Here is a 21,147-nt window from a genome sequence, read left to right on the forward strand (position 1 = left end):
GATCAGACTTAGGTGAGTGAATGCTACTTTGCTTTTGCTGAATTTAGTGGATTTAAGATTTTATTTAACTACATCAGATTTGTAACAGCCACTTCTGAGAATTACATGAGTGGCCTAAATTGATTTGATTTGGAAGAAAGGTAAAGGTCAATATGTTTGTATCTCAGTAGTGAGGTTATGTATTAACTTATAGAGGCATCTTGTTTCCTTTCCCTCCATGAGACAAATTGCTGTTACATGGACCAGAAAACTCCTGGAACTTGGAGTTAGGAAAGTGTTTGCTGCTGTCATGTACTTTGTTAAAACAAGTACATGAAGTGCTGTACATGTAATTGGAAATGTTTTATATTAGTCGCAAGTGGCCCTGGAAGCCTTCTATCTAACAACCCCTGGCCCATGCATTTTCCCATCCCCAGATCTAAATGGAGCTCAATGTGGGAAATTGATGAGAAGCCTAACATTTAATGAGACATAAAAGCTTTTGACTATGACCTTGAGATGTGATTCTGTATTTGTGATGTGAAATGGCTTGCTTTCTTCCAAGTGGAGAAACATCTGGCCTGTGTGGAAAGGACTTTCATTTAGAAACGAGAAATAAAAAAAATCACCAGAAACCATACATAATATCAAGTACGTGGTGAGAAGTCTAAGGCAGTAGATGAAAGTTCTCAGGACACATGAAGGGTCTCCCCACTGAGTACTGGGCCAATGTGAAAGAGCAAGGAGAAAGCAAGTTTCCCAAGCTGCACAAATATTATGCACCCCCATGAGAGTGTGAGAAATTGCATTTCATGTTGTAAATTGATGGGGGGCTTTCCTGGCCCACTTTGAACTCTTAGCAGGAGATGTGGAGTGCCATGAGGGGCTGTCTGCCTTTGTGTCTCTGTAACTGTTTTGTTAGAAAACAGTAAAGAATGCTGTTTGTGCTCCCTTTGTTCTCAGAGGGTACCTAGAACAAAACCCCAAACTTATTCATGCAACTTCCAGCAAATGCTCAGCTTTACTTGGAAACTGGCCATTGGTTTCCTTCCTGCTCTTTGTCTGCGTTCTCTTCCTTCTGCATTATATGTCCTCCTTCCTTTCCTTCTCCTTGTCCCCCTCTTCCTTCTCCTGACTATCTTCCTTTGGTTAGGGATGACATAGTCTGAGCTACTTAGTAATATACATGTTATTAAATACACAGATCCGGAAAAGACTGTTTTGTTTTTCAGATAGGGTCTCAATAGTCATACCTGGCCTTGAACTTACATGGATTCTCCTGCCTCTTCCTCCCAAATGCGGTCCCCGAAAAGACTTTTATTCAAATACGTTTCTTACAGAAAATAAAAGGAAATTAAATGGAGGTAAGCCTAAAGTACTATGTAATGCATTTACTGGAAGACAAGTGGGTACTGCAGGGCAAAGAAATTCCCAGTAAAACAAGAGGTCTTGAAAACTTCATTGAAGTTGTATGATCCAAAGGGCATGAGGTTCCTATTGCTGAAAACTTAAATTTCATGTCAGCTGGGTTAAGTATAATTGAATGTGTTATTCAGTGAAATTGTGCCTATATGAGATCAATCCAGCCAAAATCCAAGCATGTATAGGGAAGATTTATGAAGTCCCACCTCTTCTAGAGGAGCCATTGGGAATTGGTAGCTATGGGATGAAGTGGTCCCTGATTGGCTACCCATGGCCCAACACCCACACACATGTTGGCAGTGCTAAGTAGAGTTAGTAGGTCAAAAAAAAAAAAAAAAAAGACCAGCACATGAAGAAATGGGAAGAAAATGATGGGTAGATGAAATATGAGTGGGATTATAGATGGGTATGCCCAAAATATATTATATGTGAGGTTAAATTTTCAAATATTAAAAAATAGCTCTTCTTTAAAAATAGTTATACATGTCTTTCCCAAACATACTAAATAGATCATAAAGCAAATTGAAAAATTGTTGAAATTTATACATGAAAGATGATGATTCTGAATCTCATTGTAGTAATAAATAATAAACAATAAACAAACAAACAAATATTTTTTCAAGCCATAGCTCCAACAAATATTTAAACTAGGGCATCATATCTGCTCTTTTTATGTTAATATTCTTTTGTTGTTTTCGTTGTTTTTGGAGACAGGCTTTCTCTTTAGAATCATAGCTGTCTTGGAACTCGCTTTGTAGACCCGGCTGCCTCAAACTCATAGAGGTCTGTCTACCTCTGCCTCCAGTGTGCTGGGATTAAAGCATATGCTGCCACTTCCTAGCTTGAGTAAGTAGTCCATATTTTGTTTTCCTGAGTGTGTGTTCAGAAACAAGTAACTTATTTTTTAAATAACAGCTAACTAAGCACCACTGTTTTCAGGAATGGCTTCCCTCGTGTTGTCTGTGCTGGCCATAAAGAAACTTTCTGAATTCCTGATTATATTTTGAAAATATCCTATACTACAGCCACATTTGGATTAGAAAACAATGACATTCTGCGGGTACTAAACATTCACAAATAATTTACTGTATTCACATATTCTAGGTAAAAACGCTGATTTCTTTTTTGATTTTTAGGGAAAGTTATTTTTCATCTGATAAAATTAAATAAAGAAAAAATGATATCAAAATAATATCATCTATATTGGGGTTAGTTTAATAGTTATAACTTTGTATATGTTAAAACACATATATATATTATATATCTAAAACTCATTAATTTATTATATGTCATACACATTTTGTAGTTTATTTTTGTTTAATATAATTTGAAAAATATCAATATCATTTACTTCAGCTGAATGAATAAATTCATATTTTCTTAACATTTGGAATAAATGTTCATCATTAATTCTTATGTTACTCTGTGAGAGTTCAAATCCTGGTTTCACCACCGACAAATATCATGTGCTTTAACATGCAGTATCATCATTCCAAAGTAATACTTCCCAATGCTTGAAATGGAAAAACATCAACAATAACATTCCCATCTCACAAGGTCATGTGCATAGTGTTTTGATAATTAAATAGTTTGATATTTGCAAAGCTGTGGTTCAGAGAGTGTCACTTTGTCTGGACAATATCACTTAACCCCCCTATTCATCAGTATCATTTTTATATCTATGAGAAATCCGTACTGATGGATATGAAGGTATTTTCAAAGATTTTCTATCATAAATGATTACTCCTCAGTTTATCATCTTTTTCTTATATTTTTGGTTGTGAGCCTAGCCTTTAACGGCTGAGCCATCTCTCCAGCCCTTATCATCTTGTTCTATGCACTCTTTACCCAATGTATTTGTCTCCCCCAAAGACCATATTATTAAAAATTCAGTCTTTATCAGTCTAATAAGTAGAGATGATGCCCTTAGCAATTCCTTGATAATAGAAACAGTATGTTTAATGCTAAAAATATTTTATTTTACATACTTTAAATTCACAAATCTTTACATTGAATTTCCAGTACAAACAAAAAAACAAAGGAGATAATGTTTAAATAAATTCTATATCTTATGTAGAACATAAAGAATATATTTTACACATGTTGCTGTCATAGATTCCTTACTTCGGAAAGAAACAGAAAACTTGAAGGTCAGTATTCCCATCCTTGAGATACAAACATATTTTCTTTTTACTTCGAATTAAATTGACTTTTCCAAAGTCACAGAGTAAATATATGGACTACATTAAGAGAGAGAATAGATCTTTACATTTTTATGCACCTTATTTACTTATTTGTATGCATATGTCCCTCTACCCTGCATATAGTTTGTCTCTAAAATTATAGAGCAGGTGTACATAAAACTACTATTCCGGTGCTTTACAACAGAACTTACAAATGATTTTCCTCTAATATTTAAGCAATCTACTAATAAAACATTACCACCAAGCTATATGAATGGAACTGAAGTCCCACCTTTCAGCTGATTCCCGAGTCTTTCTCCACTCCCCAGGCAGATAGACCTCTGTTCCTGCACCTTCAGAGAAACAGTGAGCTCATAAACTACTTCACTGTCTTTCAGACAATTCTAGATGTTAGATGTTAATTTAAGCAGGATGAAAAAATACCCCTCCACTGACATTTTTCTGATACAGGTTCTATGTTCACACAATAAGCCACAATTTCCTTTTCTATCACACAGGATAAAACAGCTTTTTAAAGTCTTCTCTTTCTAAGGTTAAGTACTTATGCTACCTTTCTAAGCCCCTGTTCAGTTCTTGGAGGCATCAGCATCCTGGTCACAGCTCTTTGGATGAACTCTAATTTGTCAACTACCCTCTTAAATGGTGGTGTCAGGAACGGATCATGGGGTGCTGGATGTGCTCTGACTAGCTACGAGTGTAGGCGCATCCCTGCTTCCTTAAGCCCGTATATTTGCTATCTTTCTGATTCAAGGGTTACGTGGCTTACCCACAGATCATAACGTACTGCAGATGTATTTACAACTTATAAAATATGTATTGGGTGCTGAGATTTACATTATTATCCTACCACATAAAAACTGGCAAAACAGAATAGCATAAAGTTGATTTATATGTGTGAATGTCTAAATGGCTTAAATATTGATTTTTTTCCCTCTTCAACTGCCGATCAAACTTTCTAAATGGATAGAAGTTCCTTCCTTTAAGACTAATGTACTTATGGCATGCCAATGAGCAGTACAGTGGGTATAAGTAAGCTTGAACCACTGAAATGCTACAGTGGATCTATTTGCTTTGGTTTGTTTCTAGGACTTATAAGAAAAGAGAAATCAATGGAGACATATTTTTAAAAACAACTGCAAACTATCTCTGGGGGAGTCCAACTTTATTTTGCTCTTTATGCTGTCCCCATATATAATACATTGAAATGATATATGGTTATGAATGCTATTAAAATTCAACAGATATTTATGCAGGGTCTACTGCCTGTGAAATCCTTTAGCAAAGTACCACAGGGAGACATCAAGACATGTGCAAGAGCCTAGTCCTCCATCACTATGATCTCCCAGAAATTCTAACATTTTTTAAAGCTGTAAGAATCATGAAATAAATATTTTTGCCATTAGGGATTAAGTGGGGGCTCTTTATCGAATTTTAATTCAGGAGATGACATTTACTACAATACTAAAGCTGAAAACATGCATTTACTATGTGCATGGTGCCAAGTGAAGGACTACATGAGTATATCCTCATTATCAAATAAATGTGAGCTTTTAAGGAAGGAACAATTCAGGTCATATTAGTGAAAAATAACTGAACCTCTGAAAGCATAAATAACTTTCCCAAGAGCCACACATCACCTAACAGCAGACTTTGAATCCCAAACTAGGGAGTTAAAACTCCAGAAACGAGCTTCATCTCTGTATGATTTATATAGGACTCTAATATTAATAGACATATCAGACCACTGAAACAAGTCTGCCCATTTATTCTGGAACGAGGCACTTGGATGTCTTTTATTGGCCTTTTGGCTCTTCTCTGGAGTATGACTTAGTGCTCTCTGAACCTCGGGGATTCCTATCTTCTAAAATTCACAACCAACTTCTACTTCTCTAATAAATAATCACCTGCAGAGCTCATGAACATGGAAGGAGAGGAAAAGAAATAGTAGCAGATCAGTAACATTTAGAATCCAGTCAAAATACTGTGTCTGGTAGTCTCACTTCTGAATAATGTGAACTGAACAGACAGCATGGTAGACTGTGCTCAGAGTTACCAAAGGTGCAAACACTGAGGATTTCCTACAGGAGGGGGAAATCTCTTTTCCTTTACTCTTGTTTTTTCTTCCAGTAATGAAACAAGGGATAGTTTAATGATAGCCACAGACAATCAAAGATAATAAATACCCTTAAGATACAAAATTCCCTAAACAGTGAGATTAAAATCCTCCTTGGAAAGGAGAATAGCAATGCTTCTCTCTGTCTCTGTCTCTCTCTCACTCTTCAGTATTTCCATAACATTTTTAAAGGATTGTACATCTTGTTATTACTAATTTGTCGTTTATGTTATAGTAAGTCTATTTATTTTTAACTTAATGGAACTTGGATTAAAACGTACCTTGTTGTTTTAACCAGCATCAATGTTATATGTCATGCGCCCTCAGTTACAAATTTCTTGGCAGAGGTCTTGAAAAAAATTGAAGACCTAGACAGAAAAACAACACTATGTATGTATAAAACTACATTTTATGGTTTATTTGATTAGATTAATGTTTAATTATGTATCACATGTATTTTGTACAGTATTTTCGCATATAAATTAATCTAGCTCATAACAAGAGTGCCAGTGGAATGTTCCATCCAAACTTAAGTAGACGGAAAGTGAATAGCTGTAGCAAAAACCTTGTTTCTGAGTGTGAGCCACAGAGCACAGGGCACTTTTGTGAATTTCCCTGCTATGCTTGCATTTGTTGAGAGTCTATGCTTTCAGCCCAAGATATTATCAGTGTGTGACACAGAATAACACTAGTTCTCTGAATCAGGGAAGTTTAATGGAAGAGTAAGTATTAATTTACTGCACTGGACACTTTCTTTTTTATCTCTTCTTCTTTGTTAATTTTTCAATTTAACGAATTGTTTTTCATTTTACATACTGACCCCAGTTCCCTCTCACTATCATTCTTCTGTCCTCGCTGCTTCCCCCTTTCCAACCCCCATACACTCCTCAGAGGAATCCAAAGTTTGGCACGCCAAGTTGAGGCAGGACCAAGTCCTTTCCCCTGTATCAAGGCTGAATAAGATATCCCAGCATACGGAACGAGCTTTTAAAAGACCGTTCATACCACTGGGTTAGGTCCCAGTGCCAGTGACAATGCCAGTGCCGGCCCCCCAACAGATCAAGTCACATAACTGTCACTCACATTCAGAGAGTCTAGTTCAGTCCCTTGCAGGTTACCCAGCTGTCATTCCATATTCCGTGAGCTCTTGCTACCTTGGGTTATCTGTCGCTGTGGTTTTCCCCATCATGGTCTTAATCCTCCTTGTTCATATGATCTTTCCTCACTCTCTTCAACTGGACTCCAGGAGCTCATCCCAGTGCTTGGCTGTGGGTCACTGCATCTGCTTCTATCAATTGTGGGATGTAGGTTCTATGATGACAATTAGGGTAGTCACTAATCTGATTAAAGGGGAAGGCCCGTTCAACATCCATTTCCCTTATTGCTAGGATTCTTATCTGGGGTTATCCTTGTGGATTCCTTAGAATTTCTCTAGTCCTAGGTTTCTCCCTAACCCCCTAATGCTTTCTTTCTTTTAAACTATTGTTCATTTCTATGCACAAGTAATATGTTTGTAGGTCATTGAAATTTTCCAAAGCCCCCAATTGAGTCTATGTATTATGAAAAGAAATGCTAATCTCCTTTTTGAACAGTAAAATGTGCCCACGGGCATTCTTCTTTTAGGAGAACTACCAATAGTGTGATTTTCAATTACAGATAAAAATATTGTGATCTGGCAAATCTTTTATAACCCCATTTGAATTGAATTATAGGTTAGTATATGGACCATATCATTTGGTCTTGGGTTGTTACATGGGAAAGAAAATGTATGAACAATGTGTTCATAGTATCATAAATTCATCCATAGGTGCATGGGACATCACACTGTCCTCTCAGTCTGTCTTTATATGTCTCTCAGAAGTATTTTTTCCTCCTTGCCAATCAAAAAGTTAAATTCAGTGTTTCATAATTATCAATAAGAAACATTGAATAAAATATACTTCTTGATACAAGGTGAATTTCAAGCAGAATAAGTTTAGTGTGGTGATCCTATGTACTACAGGCATCCGGCAATCCCCCTCAATGTTGGTCACATTGAGGACCTAGAACTCTGTTCTTGATCTAGTCACATAAAGTATGCTTGTATGTACACCACTTTGTACTTTCAAACCTTAGATACCACCAGATGTTGAAAAATATAAAATTATCAGATTGGACTGATTATAGTGGTGATGGCTAATGGGGAGATCCCAAAGTCAGTATTTGCTTCTTCCAGTTCTAGTTAATGAAATGAATAGAGCTACTATGAAGGAAAATACTGTTAAAACTTTGTGCTGGTTATGAAAAATTGAAAGAAAATAATAAGTAATGGATCAAAGGATTGGAGAAAAGGAAGGGAGGGAAAGCAGGAAGGTAGGAAACAAGGAAGAAGTAATCTACTTCTGTAGTCAGAAAGAAAACAGTCTCCAAGCTTCTTCTTCTTTAAAACATCTTATTAATTCCTAAAAATATCATATTAATACCCAAGCACTTCAGAAGATACCATATCGTCACTTCCCTAGCCAAAATTTTGTGTCCTTTTTGAGGGATAGGGGAACCATGAGTCCAGTTTATGTTGGCCAAATACTCCAGGGTATTGGGAGCTGTCCTGGAATGTAGTCAATATATGATCAATCAATGGCACTCTTAAAGAAAACTAATCGCCCCTCTTCCCACAGCTGCTAGTTGCCAAAAGTTCCTAGCTAGGGATAGGGCCTCATTCTCACATTACCTCCTTTATGCTGAGATCTTTATCTGGCTTCAGCTTACACAGGTCTGGTACATGTTGTCGGAACTGTTGTGAACTTGTATGTTTTAACTTCCCCTTTCAGTAAGAGAACACTCTTTCCTTGAAGCCATCCACCACCTCTTGTTTTTAAAACATTTCTGCTGCTTCTTCCACAATGACCCCTGAGATTTGGAGAAATGGATATGATATAGATTTCCCATTTAGTACTGAACATTCTATAGTTTCTTCCTCTGTATGTTGACTAGGTATGGGTCTCTGTGTTAACTACAATCTACTGACAGGGGAAAAGGCTCCTCTGATGAGGCTTGAGAGATGCACAAACCTGTTCCTATAGCTATGTCATTTGGACTTATTTTAATACTGTGTGCATATAGCTGAATAATAGTAGTGGTTTCTAACATACAGCCAACTACCTATCTGGTCTCATGTTTCCAGGGCAGATAATGGTGCCAAGTATGGGAAACATCTCATTAAAAGACCTTAATCCAATCAGAAAGTGATTACTTACTCCCATAGTAACCTTTACCATTTATATACCTGCTAGATGGTTAGTATTTAGAAAACACGAAGAATCATGAAAAAAAGAAAAGCATCAATATTAAAAATGGCGGCAAGGACTAAGTGCAAAGTTCTCACAAAACAAAATAAGTGGGAGACTGTGTAAGAAGGTTCAGCATTTACTTTTATGTATATGTGTGTGTTTTAAGAAACTTTAACACTCGCAAAGGCCTTTAGAGTCAGTTATCCCTCCCCATTGTTCCTCCTCTACTTGCTCTCCCTCCTCCACCCATTTCATGTGTCCTTCTGTTATATCAAAACCCCCTTGATATCACTACATTTTATCTCCCCTCCTTGAAAGCCCAATTTACTTCCCATGGCCTCTTACTATTTTTATAACCTTTTAGGGTATTCCAAATAAATAACACACATCTGAAGATTCAAAGCTAACATCCACATATGGTAAGAAGCAGATGATATTTGTTTTTCTGTGTCTGGGTTACTTTATTCAGAGTGATTATTTCTAGTTTTATCCATCCACCTACCAGTTTTATAATTTTATTTTATTGTAAGAACAGAATAATATTATAAAGTGATGGGTATCTAGTTTGTTATCTATTTTGGGGTTATTGTGAATAGAGCAGCAATGAACACAGATAAGCCAGCAGCATCTCTACAGTAGGATGTAAGTGCTTTGGGTAGATGTACAAGAGAAGTTTAGCTGGACCATGTAGTATTTCTAGCTTTGTGAGGCCTTTTAGGACTATAGATGTGTGCATACACATACAAAAAATGTTAAATGGAATTACCACATAACAGGGTAACAACCTACCTAATAGGGACTTGCAGGATGCGGATGTCTTTTTGGGTTGATGACCAACACATGCATAATCTCTACAGGCTATCATCATTTCTCTGAACTTGATGGTAAGACTCTTTTACTGAAGACACCATGACTTGAATCATAAAACATGGAGAATTCAAGTTGGTACTGTCCTGTATTTTGATAATTGGGTAGCTTTTATAGTTTTAGAAAGGTGGTATGTACTCTACCAGAAGAGAAAGGCAGACATCAATCTCACCTAGATTAAAATTGTGAACTATATTAGTGCCTGGGAAAGCCCATTGATGCAGTCGTGGCAGGAATGCTATGAAATATGTCTTTCGCCTTATAGAGATTCTATACAATGAGGTCTCTTGCCTTCTAAACCAACGATTTTCTATGTATCCTCTCTTTTTGGCAACCTCAGCTCCTAGTCAGTTTTCTATATGCTAAAAGGGGACAATGTCTTCAATCTCCTTTGTTGATTCTGCATCTTTTATAACTTAATACCATCTGCCTTATTTTTTCTAATACTTTACAATCTCTGAAAAAGCAATATGTTTATTTGTGTCATAAATGTATGAAAGACCACAGTGAGACCTTGCAACTCAGTCAGTGAATAGATTGAACACATGCACTGTAAATAGTTGTATAGAAGGAAGGAGTGACTTTTCCAACTTTTAGTTTCTGAGTCTTCAGAATCTAAAAAGATGAAATACATGTCCTGTCAGTGATACTAAACAAAAACTGACAGCTATGTTTAATTTATCTGGCTCATTATTACAAAACCTTTTACTCATTTCATTTTTACTATATTCCTCTTGAAATATTTGCTCTGGTAAGCAGAAGCAAATATTAGGTTTTACATTCCATTTACTGGGATTACAGTGATAATAATCTGACATCTGAAAACCAAATATCACTAGCTTATTTCTAGAGAAGAATTTGCTCTCCAGGTGCAATGTCCTCAATAGTGTGCTCCACACCACACTCCCTCAATTCAAATTCTTTAAACTTAGTAGAACACACACAAATGCAACCCCATACCCAATACTTTGTTTGTAAAGCCAATTACATTTAGCCCTTTTCACTCAATGAGTGGAAAGCTTTCCTGCTCCATTCAACCACATTATTACCCTAGACAAGAATTCCATATTGCATGGAAGCCACAATGTTACTTACAAACAAGCTGTTTCTTTCCAATGAAGGTAGAACTAAAGCAAATACACATGGAAAAGAGCTTTTCTTTCCTTAATGGTATGGCACTGATGACTGGAGAATGCAGCAATTAACCCTGAATTACGTTCTGGAATAGAATAGTGTTTTGCCTTCCAATCGGAAATTCCTTCTCCATTTGGTAGCTGATTCTCCCCGTAGAAAATTTTCCTGAGTCAATAACAGAGAAAAAAGCAAAAAGCTAAGTCAATATGAAATCTCACAGAAAGACCTAGTCTTAATACGTTTACTTTCTTCTGTGATTGAAAAGGCATTCAACATTCATCAATTGTAGGAATAGTCTAATCCACCCAGTAAACTCTATTAGCACATCCAAGCAAGCGAAAGGTGTCATACTTCTACCTGTAAAAAGCCCCATTTCTCTAGCCAATGAACTGATTGCAAGGGAGTTCATAAATCATGGAAATAAATTAGGTGTTCTATTGACGTATGCAAGGCTTAGTAAAATGATAAAATGAATGTTGTTCCCCAAATTAACTTGAAAGTCCAAAGGTAGAATTTATAAATAGGTTTTAGAAAGCTCACAATTATGGAAAATTAATAGCATTCAATACATATCTTTCCACAAATATCTTGTTTCATTGAACTATTCAGTGAATGCTAATGGCTGGGTTTGGAGCACAACTGTAACCTTCCTAGAGTTCTACAACTCTAGTACTTATGATGTTTTATAATAGTTCTCTAATACATTTCAGAATGTTGAAAATTGTTTCCCTTAGTGCTTTGGCTTTTGAGACATTAACAAGGCAAACAGAAAAGTACTTGGGCTAACAGGAAACTACGGGGATCCTATCAGGAAATCTATAGCAAGACAGTTCTAATGTGAAAATTATTTAATAATGCAAAAGCAATATTGGGATTACCCAGTTACTGTATTAAAATGCACCACTTGCTTTGGTCCAGTAATGAAAGTTGAACATTGATCAAGTTTCACCGCTAGGAAGATTCAAGTAATGAAATTAAACTTGGGGATGTTGAATATTTGAGACATTATTAGTATACATCTCTGTGTTCTGTTGTGTCCTCCCCATATTCCCATGCTGAAGTCCTAATTCCCATTACCTCCAACTCTGCATATGTTACAAAATGGAGTCTTTAATGCCTACCTCTACTGTATATCTTTATTAATTTAGTAAACAATAAATTCAGTTTTCTTTGAGATATTAATAAAAATCAGTCATAGCCTTTCTAACATCTTACTGATGTCAAGCTGAGCTGACCAAGCTGGCTATGTAAACTGTCGGATGCTTACTCTAAAAGAGCCAAAACCTTGGTATACAGATTCATTCCCCATTACTTATAATAATGCTAAGTGCTATTGTCCAGGCAGATATGTATTATTTTATGTATGAAAAGACATTAGAGTAGCTAGTTTCTCAGAGGAGCAGGGGAATAAATGTTTTCTGAATTGCAGTCCCTTCAGAGCACTGTGTAATGAGCTCTTCTAAGCCAATGCTGAGATGCAATGTAAAATTCTGTTTAATGAGCCTTAGAAAGCTCTCGTGGCCCCTATGGGACAGCTCTAAGAGATTAGGGCTCCTCCTCTTCTATCCACTGCCTTCCTGGGAAGTGCCTTCTGGTCAAGGTCTGCCATGAAAGGACACACAGAGAGCCCAGGTCACAGAAGCTGGGGCTTTGCATGTCAGCACAAAGCAAACAGCAGAATACAAATCATCAGCTTTGTTCTAGGACTTACTTTGTTTACAGTACCAGGGTTGAATTTTTAAGGACCTGCCACATTCCCATTGAATCTGTCACTCATAGATCTAGTTTTGATTTCTGCCCCATAAAATGATCTTGTGTTCTATGGGAAAATATGTATTTTACAAGGTTAATGCCAATGTCATAAAATGTAAGCATCAAGCAGACGTTTAAAGGAATGAAGTTTGCTTAATGAAAATGGGGTAATACCATTCATCTAAACTAGCTCACTTGATTGCATAGACAAAAGCAGACCTTCTCGGGCAGTTCTGATTGAATTTACATGCAAATTTTGTAGCTAACCTTTATTTTTCTTTGACCAACAATGTTTCTCAGCTTAGCTCACGGTCTATGTAAAGTGCCTTTCAAATGGAAAAGTGTCTTTGCTGAATATATTCAGATCCACAGAATGTAAGTAACTGTAGGAATAGATAGAAATTGTCCAGTTTAACACTGATGCTTCTGTTTGGGGATTCTAAAACTCAGACTACAGACTAAGGAGATAACAGGGAAATCTTCAATTGGTTTCATAGAACCTACCCTATTTTATCAAGTCTTCATTACTGAGGAAATAATCCATGGGTTTTTACTTATCTCAAGCTTGCTGTTGATGTATAAAGGTTCATATAAAGTTTAGTCCCACAGAAATGTCTATCTTCTCCACTCTGCACTCCAGTGATTGCTACTTTTTGTAAATATTGCCCTCTAGAACAATAAAGAGGCTTTAAAATAGTACATAAAAGATGGTTCTGTAAACTATCTCCTAAGCTGAATGATTATGCACCTCTTCTCTTCTAGCTCCCAGCTGTAGGAGGACGGTTGATATTTACTATCTCATATGACCTGGAAGAGGAAGAAGAAGATACAGAAAAAATCCTTCAGCTGATGACTATCTTAGAGGTACGAAAATAAACATGTCACTTTACAACCATATGATACAGTCATGTCACCTGAGGACACTCACACTGCTTTTAATTGGTTGGCTGACATCAGTTTACATGCTATGATAGAAAACACACCTTAGCAATTTTATGCCATGACCATGCTTCAATCTGAAACATGTCAAGAAAATCCAGAATGGGTTCTGATAACAAAGGAGACTAATTTGAAGTTACAATATGATCATATTTCTTCACTTACAAGATTACATGATCCATGTGTTCAGGTCAATACTAATTTATATAATCCATTGTATTATAGAATAATTGGGTTACTTTTTTGTTTATGTATTCAAAGGGAAAGGGGGCAGTAACTTGTTGAGTTGTTGGTAACCCTTGACTTCAAACATTACTTTAGGAAGACAATGTATAAGATAATCTGCCAGTGGGAACTGAAGCACATGCACAATTCTAAATGCTGCATTCAGTAACATGCTTAGAGCCCTGTTGCACTCCCCTGTACTGCCATAATGGATACTCCCCACATTAGTCATTTACATACCCATAGGCACACACGGGCATGTGTATTAGTGGTTCCAGATAGAAGATGCTGATTGAGCTCTAGGCTCTGTTCTTGCCCCAAGTCTTCCTTGCTTACGGGTCAGTGACAGAATGACAGCATTACTCCCTCCGAAAAAATTTCTTCCAGAATCAAATGGAGTAGTTTAGACTTCATGTAAACATCAAACTGCATGTGTATCTTGGAATTCCTTGGAGATAAAAGTTCTCTTAAGCATGAAGGTTGAAAGATGATGTATCATTAAAATGTTAAATGAAGAAAGAAGACTTGAATGTCCTAAGTAAACATAAATAAGTCTTATGATGTTGTTATTCTATTTTCAATATCAGTGTACAGACCTTTCATTATATGGAAGTCAGAAATATTTTAACTTATATTAATGAAATTTCCTTGCAAGGTGTTCTGCAATTCTTATCTCTGCCATAAATGCATGATTGTAATAACCAAACTGCTTTTAACATTTTTATACAATCATATATATGAGATTATCTATTATTTTAGTTGATGGAGAAAGCAAGTTCATGTAAAACTCACAATGGTAGACTTTGTAGTGTTTGAGATGAGGGCTGATCTTAACATTGCAAAATGTTGGGGAAAGCCAATCTTAAGTTAAAACACTCCTGAGGGGTAAAAAACCCTCATGAGGATAATCTGGCATAGAGAATCCAAATTCAGATAACCTTTATAATTTGTGTATCTTTCTTGAAATTTTATCTATATGTACTTTCTTTTTACCCCCATTAGGGAAACAACTTGAGAATCAGCACAGACTTTAGGGAGGTGTATCTGGATTCAACTGAAGAACACACCGAGGAGCTATCACTCAAAGAAGAGTACTTTATCATATATGGAACAAACATACCAGTCAGTAGAAAAGATTTTATGACTGTACTTGCAAATTTGGAGAGAGTCCTCGTGCAAATCACATACAATTTGGGAATGGATGCCATCTTCAGGTAAGATCTAGAACTCCATCTCCTAATGTGCTCACATGTGTATCTGGGGCAAACAGAAGTGTGCCAGAAAAGTACATTTTAAAAGGTATAGTTTGTGATTTCAAGTAAAAGAAAAGCATAAGTTCTGATTTCTAGAAGATAATCATATGCAACCTTTAAACTTCAAATGTTTAGAATAATGTATTGAATTTTAACAATGATGAATACTCTGCAAGTTTGACAGGCCATATGATAGTAACTTCCTATAGAGAAACAAAAAGACTGTTCCTTTTATAGCAGCTCAGAAGGTGAAATATTGAAAATATATTATTTTAGTCTGCTCATAATCAGAAAGTGGTTTGTAAAGTATTTTATTCTATTACTCAACTAACTGCTTTTCAATAGTATCTAGATTGTATTAAGAAATACAAGCTTATTCATTTACAAAACTTTATACCTCTTTATAAAACATTGTGACACTATAATTGACACATTGGTTAAAGGAAAGAGTGGGAGATTTTGGAACTTAAATAAGCTCTGCTGATCTTGGCAATTGGTTGGCATTTGTGGAACTTTGATTTTAAGTTCAATATGCCCATAATAATATCAATCTCATCCCATTTTAACCAAGACTGTGGTTAAAATGATGAACCACTTTAACTTTGATATTTCAAAGTCTCATTCCTTCTTATTCTCCATGTACTGTGGAATAAAGAGAGAACCCTGACTTGAGCCAAATTTGATCACAGAAGCTGACTAGAAGCTCCTATGTTTATTGTTTTAGAAACAATGACATTTTACTCGATAAAATTTTTATTTCAGATATATTGGAATATGATTTTTCTCCTTTTTAAAAAGCCCAGATAGCAACACAAGATATTATCACATCTTCATTCTCAATGAGATTAAATTAGAAGATCAAGTTCTATGCCACACTGAGAATTCACATGCCTTTATTCAGAGCAATATCTCTATCTCCTGCTCTGAATTTTTCAGTTGTGGATTCTGCCCCCATAATTTGCTGCTGCTGCTGAGTTTGTCTTTCACTTGTAATATTTCAGCAAAGTACAGTCATCATTACCATTTCCCAAAGGAGGGAGCTGCAGGTTCATAAACAAAACCGTTGCCAAACAATATGCCTCTTTTGCATAGGCAATTCTGCTAGAAGCTGGGGTAAAGTGCTCTAAAGATGAGATGCAGCACTTAGGAATTAATTATGTTTTTTCCCGTTTAGTAAATAGAGATTGTCATGATGTTTAAACAGTATAAAGAAATGAGTCCTCCAGCTTTGAAAGTGAATGACAACCAAATTGGCAAAAAGTAGCTGGAGGGCTTATTTATTTTTGTTGCATTCCTTCTCAGGCTAGATAATTCAGAGACACCCTCCTGATTTATGTCAGACAGCTTCAAAGGCTACCCATCTATAAGTCATTCATCTCATTTCATTCCTTCTGGCATTATCTCTGAACTTATGAATGTGGTCACAGTGTGTGACTATGTGAAATGACGAGAAGCTCTCCAAGAAGGTGACTACCCTTTGCCATCCTTATTACTGAGGCACTGTGGCCCAAGAAATGGATCCAATGTCAGACTGAAGCTCCAGCCCATTCTAGGAGAGCCAAAAGTCACCATGAATCCCGAAACAGTTAGCTTGAGATATTTTCTTTATCTCTGATCTACTACCAGATTGAGTCTTATTTGTAAAACATTGCTTGAATTGATTTTGAGTTGTCTTGCACAGTAGGCTTCTGAGTTGGCTGTGGCTTGTTTGCAAGCACAAGGAAATTGAAGTATTGCAACAATGCTTCGTATTTAGACTCGCTGAAGGGTAGTTATCTCAGCAAAATGGACTTAGGCTTGCCCAGTTGCACGATTAGGTGGAATTGGATAGAAAACTGAGCTGTAGGTCAAGGATTTTGACTTCTGTTTCCAACACTGCTATTTAATAGTTGTAAACATGAATATGGCTTTGACCTCTTTGTACCTCAGTCACTTCATTTCTGAAATAGGAAGACAATAGCCTTGCCAACTTCAAAAGGTCACTTTGGGAATGGAATTAGAGAATTGCTGAAAGACTTTTCTAACAGAAAATCAGCTCACAAATATGAAATATTTATATCTCACTGATAGCATTCCAAGTGATTACACTTTATCTAAACATCATATAGGCTTGAAGACATCTAGAATATGGTACACACTGCCATTTCCACGACTGTGAGAGTGCTTATTGCCATACTTATCCAGATTGCCAAAGACTCACAAAGTGTAGCTAATTGATATTGTTTTTATGATCATATATAGTTAAGGTGAGGAGAAAAATATAAATGGGTGTTATTTTTAAAAAGAAAATGTAGTGTAAGGACAGGAGACAATAGGTAAAGTGCTTGACACAAAATCTATCAGGACAACAGTTTGAATGCCTAACACCCACCTTTAAGCCAGGTGGGCATGGTGACTGGCCTTCAGAGTTGGAGATGGGATTGGGGTGCTGAGATATTACTTATAATCTAATAAAGCCACTGAACCTCAGATTGCATCTCCAGACTGCACTGCTCTCCACCAAGCCTCAGAATCCTAGACTGGTCTCTCAGACTGCACTGAGGTACTTATATACTGTCTAGTGCTGGGATTAAAGGCATGAACTCTGTTTCTCTTTTGGACTGATTCACCCTTATGCAATCATGAGTGTCCTTGAACTCACATAGATCCATTTGCCTCTGTCTTCTGAGTCTTGGGATTAAAGGTGTGTGCCACCACTGCCCAGCTTCTATACCTATGGCTAGCTTTGCTTTCTGATCTTCGGTAGCTTTATTAGATCATGAACAATATGTTACCACATACTGGTCCTGAAAACAAGCTAAATTAACCAAATTAATAAACTCCAGGTTCGAGTGAGAGACCTTGCTCCAGTAGTGAAGTGGATATCTGTCCATGAAGACTTGAAATAATATCAACCTCTAGATTCACATGTATACTCATTCATACATATTTTCATATTTATCACACACCACAAAGAAAGAAGAATGTAAGATAAATCAAGCTACTTGCATATGTATGTGTGTGTCATTTAAATTCTCTGAATCTTGACTCTAGTAGCATCCTTGACAATTAGCTAAAGCAAAATAGTTCTTAAGTACCTATAAGACATAGAATTCTTCACAAAATGTCTTCCTTTTGACCCTACAATAGACATTCATAAAGTTCACCAAATTCTACTGCTTTTGGGGACAGCAGATAAAGTGGTTTAGCCAATTCACTGTGAACCAAAGTAATGGGCTCTTCCCAGGAGAGGAACATTGAACAGCCAACTTGAGACTTCCTAGTGTTTATTCAGCAACCAGAAGATGAACAACATGGAATTCTGAGAGCACATGGAGGCCAGTGCCCCGGATGTTTCGATCCTCTAGTTACTGAAGAAAGGTTGATTTTTGGAAATCCTCTTACAGGCCTGGATGAGCTACCAGAATTTGCAGTTCCTACTAGGGTAGAATCAAGGCTCTTGTGACTTTATCAAGACAGACTTCATATGCATTCTCTATATGCAAACAAATACAGAATCTTTAAAAATATTTTAATTACTCATTTATTTTGTTGTATTATTGTTTGGCCTGTTTGTATTTTAGTGACCCACATGCATAATTGGTGCTCTTAAAGGTTAGAATAGGGCATTGGTTCAGCTGGAGCTGGAGTTATGAACAGTTGAAAGCTGTCTTGTTGGTACCAGGAGTAAAACCTAGGTCTCCTGGAAGAGAAAGCAGTGCTCTTAACTGCTGAGTTATCTCTCCAGGACCACTTAGACATGTTTTTTTGACATATAGTAGTTACACATATTGATGAGCTTCATAAATAATTTCTTGTCAAATGAATCATGCCCTTTGAACTTGCCCTCATACAGAACCTTTTATTTATTTATTTATTTATTTTTGGTTTTTACGAGACAGGGTTTCTCTGGATTGTTTTGGAGGCTATCGGTCCAGCCCGGCCTCGAACTCACAGAGATCCACCTGCCTCTGCCTCCCGAGTGCTGGGATTAAAGGCGTGCGCCACCACCGCCCAGCCAGAACCTTTTAAAGTGAAGATATTTTCATGTGATTTCCAAGTGAACTTAGGAGTTTTGCATTGAATAGAATTGACAGAGTTTGCACTGTAAATTATCTAGGCAAAAATCACATGAGCAAAAGTATCTTTGATAATTAGAGACATGGAGTGGAAGAGTACATACGTTCTATCTACATTTGAAATGAGCCATCCAGGTGACCATATTTTAAAGAAATATGTTGACAAGGGCCCTACAATTTTAAAATACTTAAATAACATATTTTTCATCATGCTGTTGGTGAGAGGTAGAACTAGGTTTAAACCCACAGGAATTTCTTCCTATGGTCTTTAAGCATCCCTGGAGAGTCATCTGTAAATATTGGACTCATTCAGTCTGCAAACTCATAATGAGCATCTTGCATGTGTATTGTCTAAATATCAGTTCTCTGCCATGTAAACTGGCAGGAACAATATCTGAATTTCTAGATTGAAGATGAGGAGAGAGAACAATGCCTATACAGCACATTATTTACCATCACATGTTGCAATGCAATGTGAGCCAATGAACTCAAAGGAAGCATAATCTACAATGAAAGCAAGATGCTGGTATTTATAATAACATAGTAGATACTGGCTGGGTGGTGGTGGCACATGTCTTTAATCACAGCACTCGGGAGGCAGAGGCAGGCGGATCTCTGTGAGTTCGAGGCCGGGCTGGACCGATAGCCTCTGAAATAATACAGAGAAACCCTATCTCGTAAAAACCAAAAAAAATATACAGTATATACTGCAATAAGATGCACTTGGAGGGCTAAGAAAAAGGAGGCAATGTCTTACAGTAGTAGTGTTTTATGTTTTTAGAAATGCCTGTGGTGGATTCATGTTCTCTCATATACTTCTTTTACTTGACATGGATCAAAACTTTTGGAGAAGGACTGAGGAGTGGCCTATTTAGTAAGTGCACTGCTTGGCAAACAAGCATGAGGACTAGAGTTTATATCCCAGCACCTGGGTAAAATGCTAAACAGGGCAGCTCTCACCTGAAACCCCAGCTACCTGAAGGCAGAGATAGGCACACTGGACAGTCAGCCTAGCAAAATTGATGAACTCCAGATTTAGTGATTCAGAAATCATGCCTTTAAAAAATGAGTTTGAGAAAAATTGAGAGAGACAGACAACACTGATCTCAAGCCTCACACATGCTCACATATGTGCATCTAACAAACACACACTCTATATATACACATACAACAAACAAACCACACTTGCCACACACAAATACATGCCTATACACACATAATATGCACCGCACACATACCCCACAAACATACACCTCACATATAACACACACACACATACACATATACTACAAGACACGTATACACCACACACAGCATGCACATATACCACACACACATACACACCACATACATGCAAACCACCTGCAGAAACATACCCAGTACACACAGCACCACTACACAAATACACATACCACACACACCAAACATTTACACACACAGACACACATATACCACATACATTATCACACATACCATACACAAGCACATATTCCCACACAAACACATACACCCATATTACACACATGCATATCACATAACACACACTACACATAATACCATACACACAATACCTCACATACACACATATCATAGACACATACACTACACACACACAACACACACATCACATATACACATGGCACCCACACATAGACACACATACTACGTATACATATAAGACACACATATACAAATAGCACGCACACAGTCCTACACATCACATATACACATAACACACACACACACACACACACACACACACACACTTGAAGTGCACAAAGTCTTCTTTCCCAGAAACTCCTTCAGATATATCCTGGACCACTAAATCATTCTGTTTCCTTGTTAGAAATGATCTGTCCCCTCTAATGAGAGGGTCTTAATGAGGTTCCACAGGGCACAGGCTAAGGACTTGTATCGGTAACTGAACTTGAC

General features: G+C 36.9%; 1 protein-coding gene across 3 annotated transcripts in view; it reads left to right on the top strand.

Moving 5' to 3' along the window:
* The window catches only part of Lama2 (laminin subunit alpha 2), a 549,107-nt gene that overhangs the window by 287,293 nt on the left and 240,667 nt on the right, over positions 1-21,147 (top strand). For all 3 annotated transcript variants that reach the window (XM_013110210.3, XM_013110209.3, XM_005065788.4), the window contains exons 13-14: positions 13,503-13,604; positions 14,907-15,118. In XM_013110210.3, coding sequence (XP_012965664.1) covers positions 13,503-13,604; positions 14,907-15,118 — 314 coding nt within the window. The remainder of the gene's footprint in view (positions 1-13,502; positions 13,605-14,906; positions 15,119-21,147) is intronic.

The sequence above is a fragment of the Mesocricetus auratus genome, unplaced genomic scaffold (assembly GCF_017639785.1).
Source record: "Mesocricetus auratus isolate SY011 unplaced genomic scaffold, BCM_Maur_2.0 Super-Scaffold_100018, whole genome shotgun sequence".
In the NCBI taxonomy this organism is placed as follows: domain Eukaryota; kingdom Metazoa; phylum Chordata; class Mammalia; order Rodentia; family Cricetidae; genus Mesocricetus; species Mesocricetus auratus.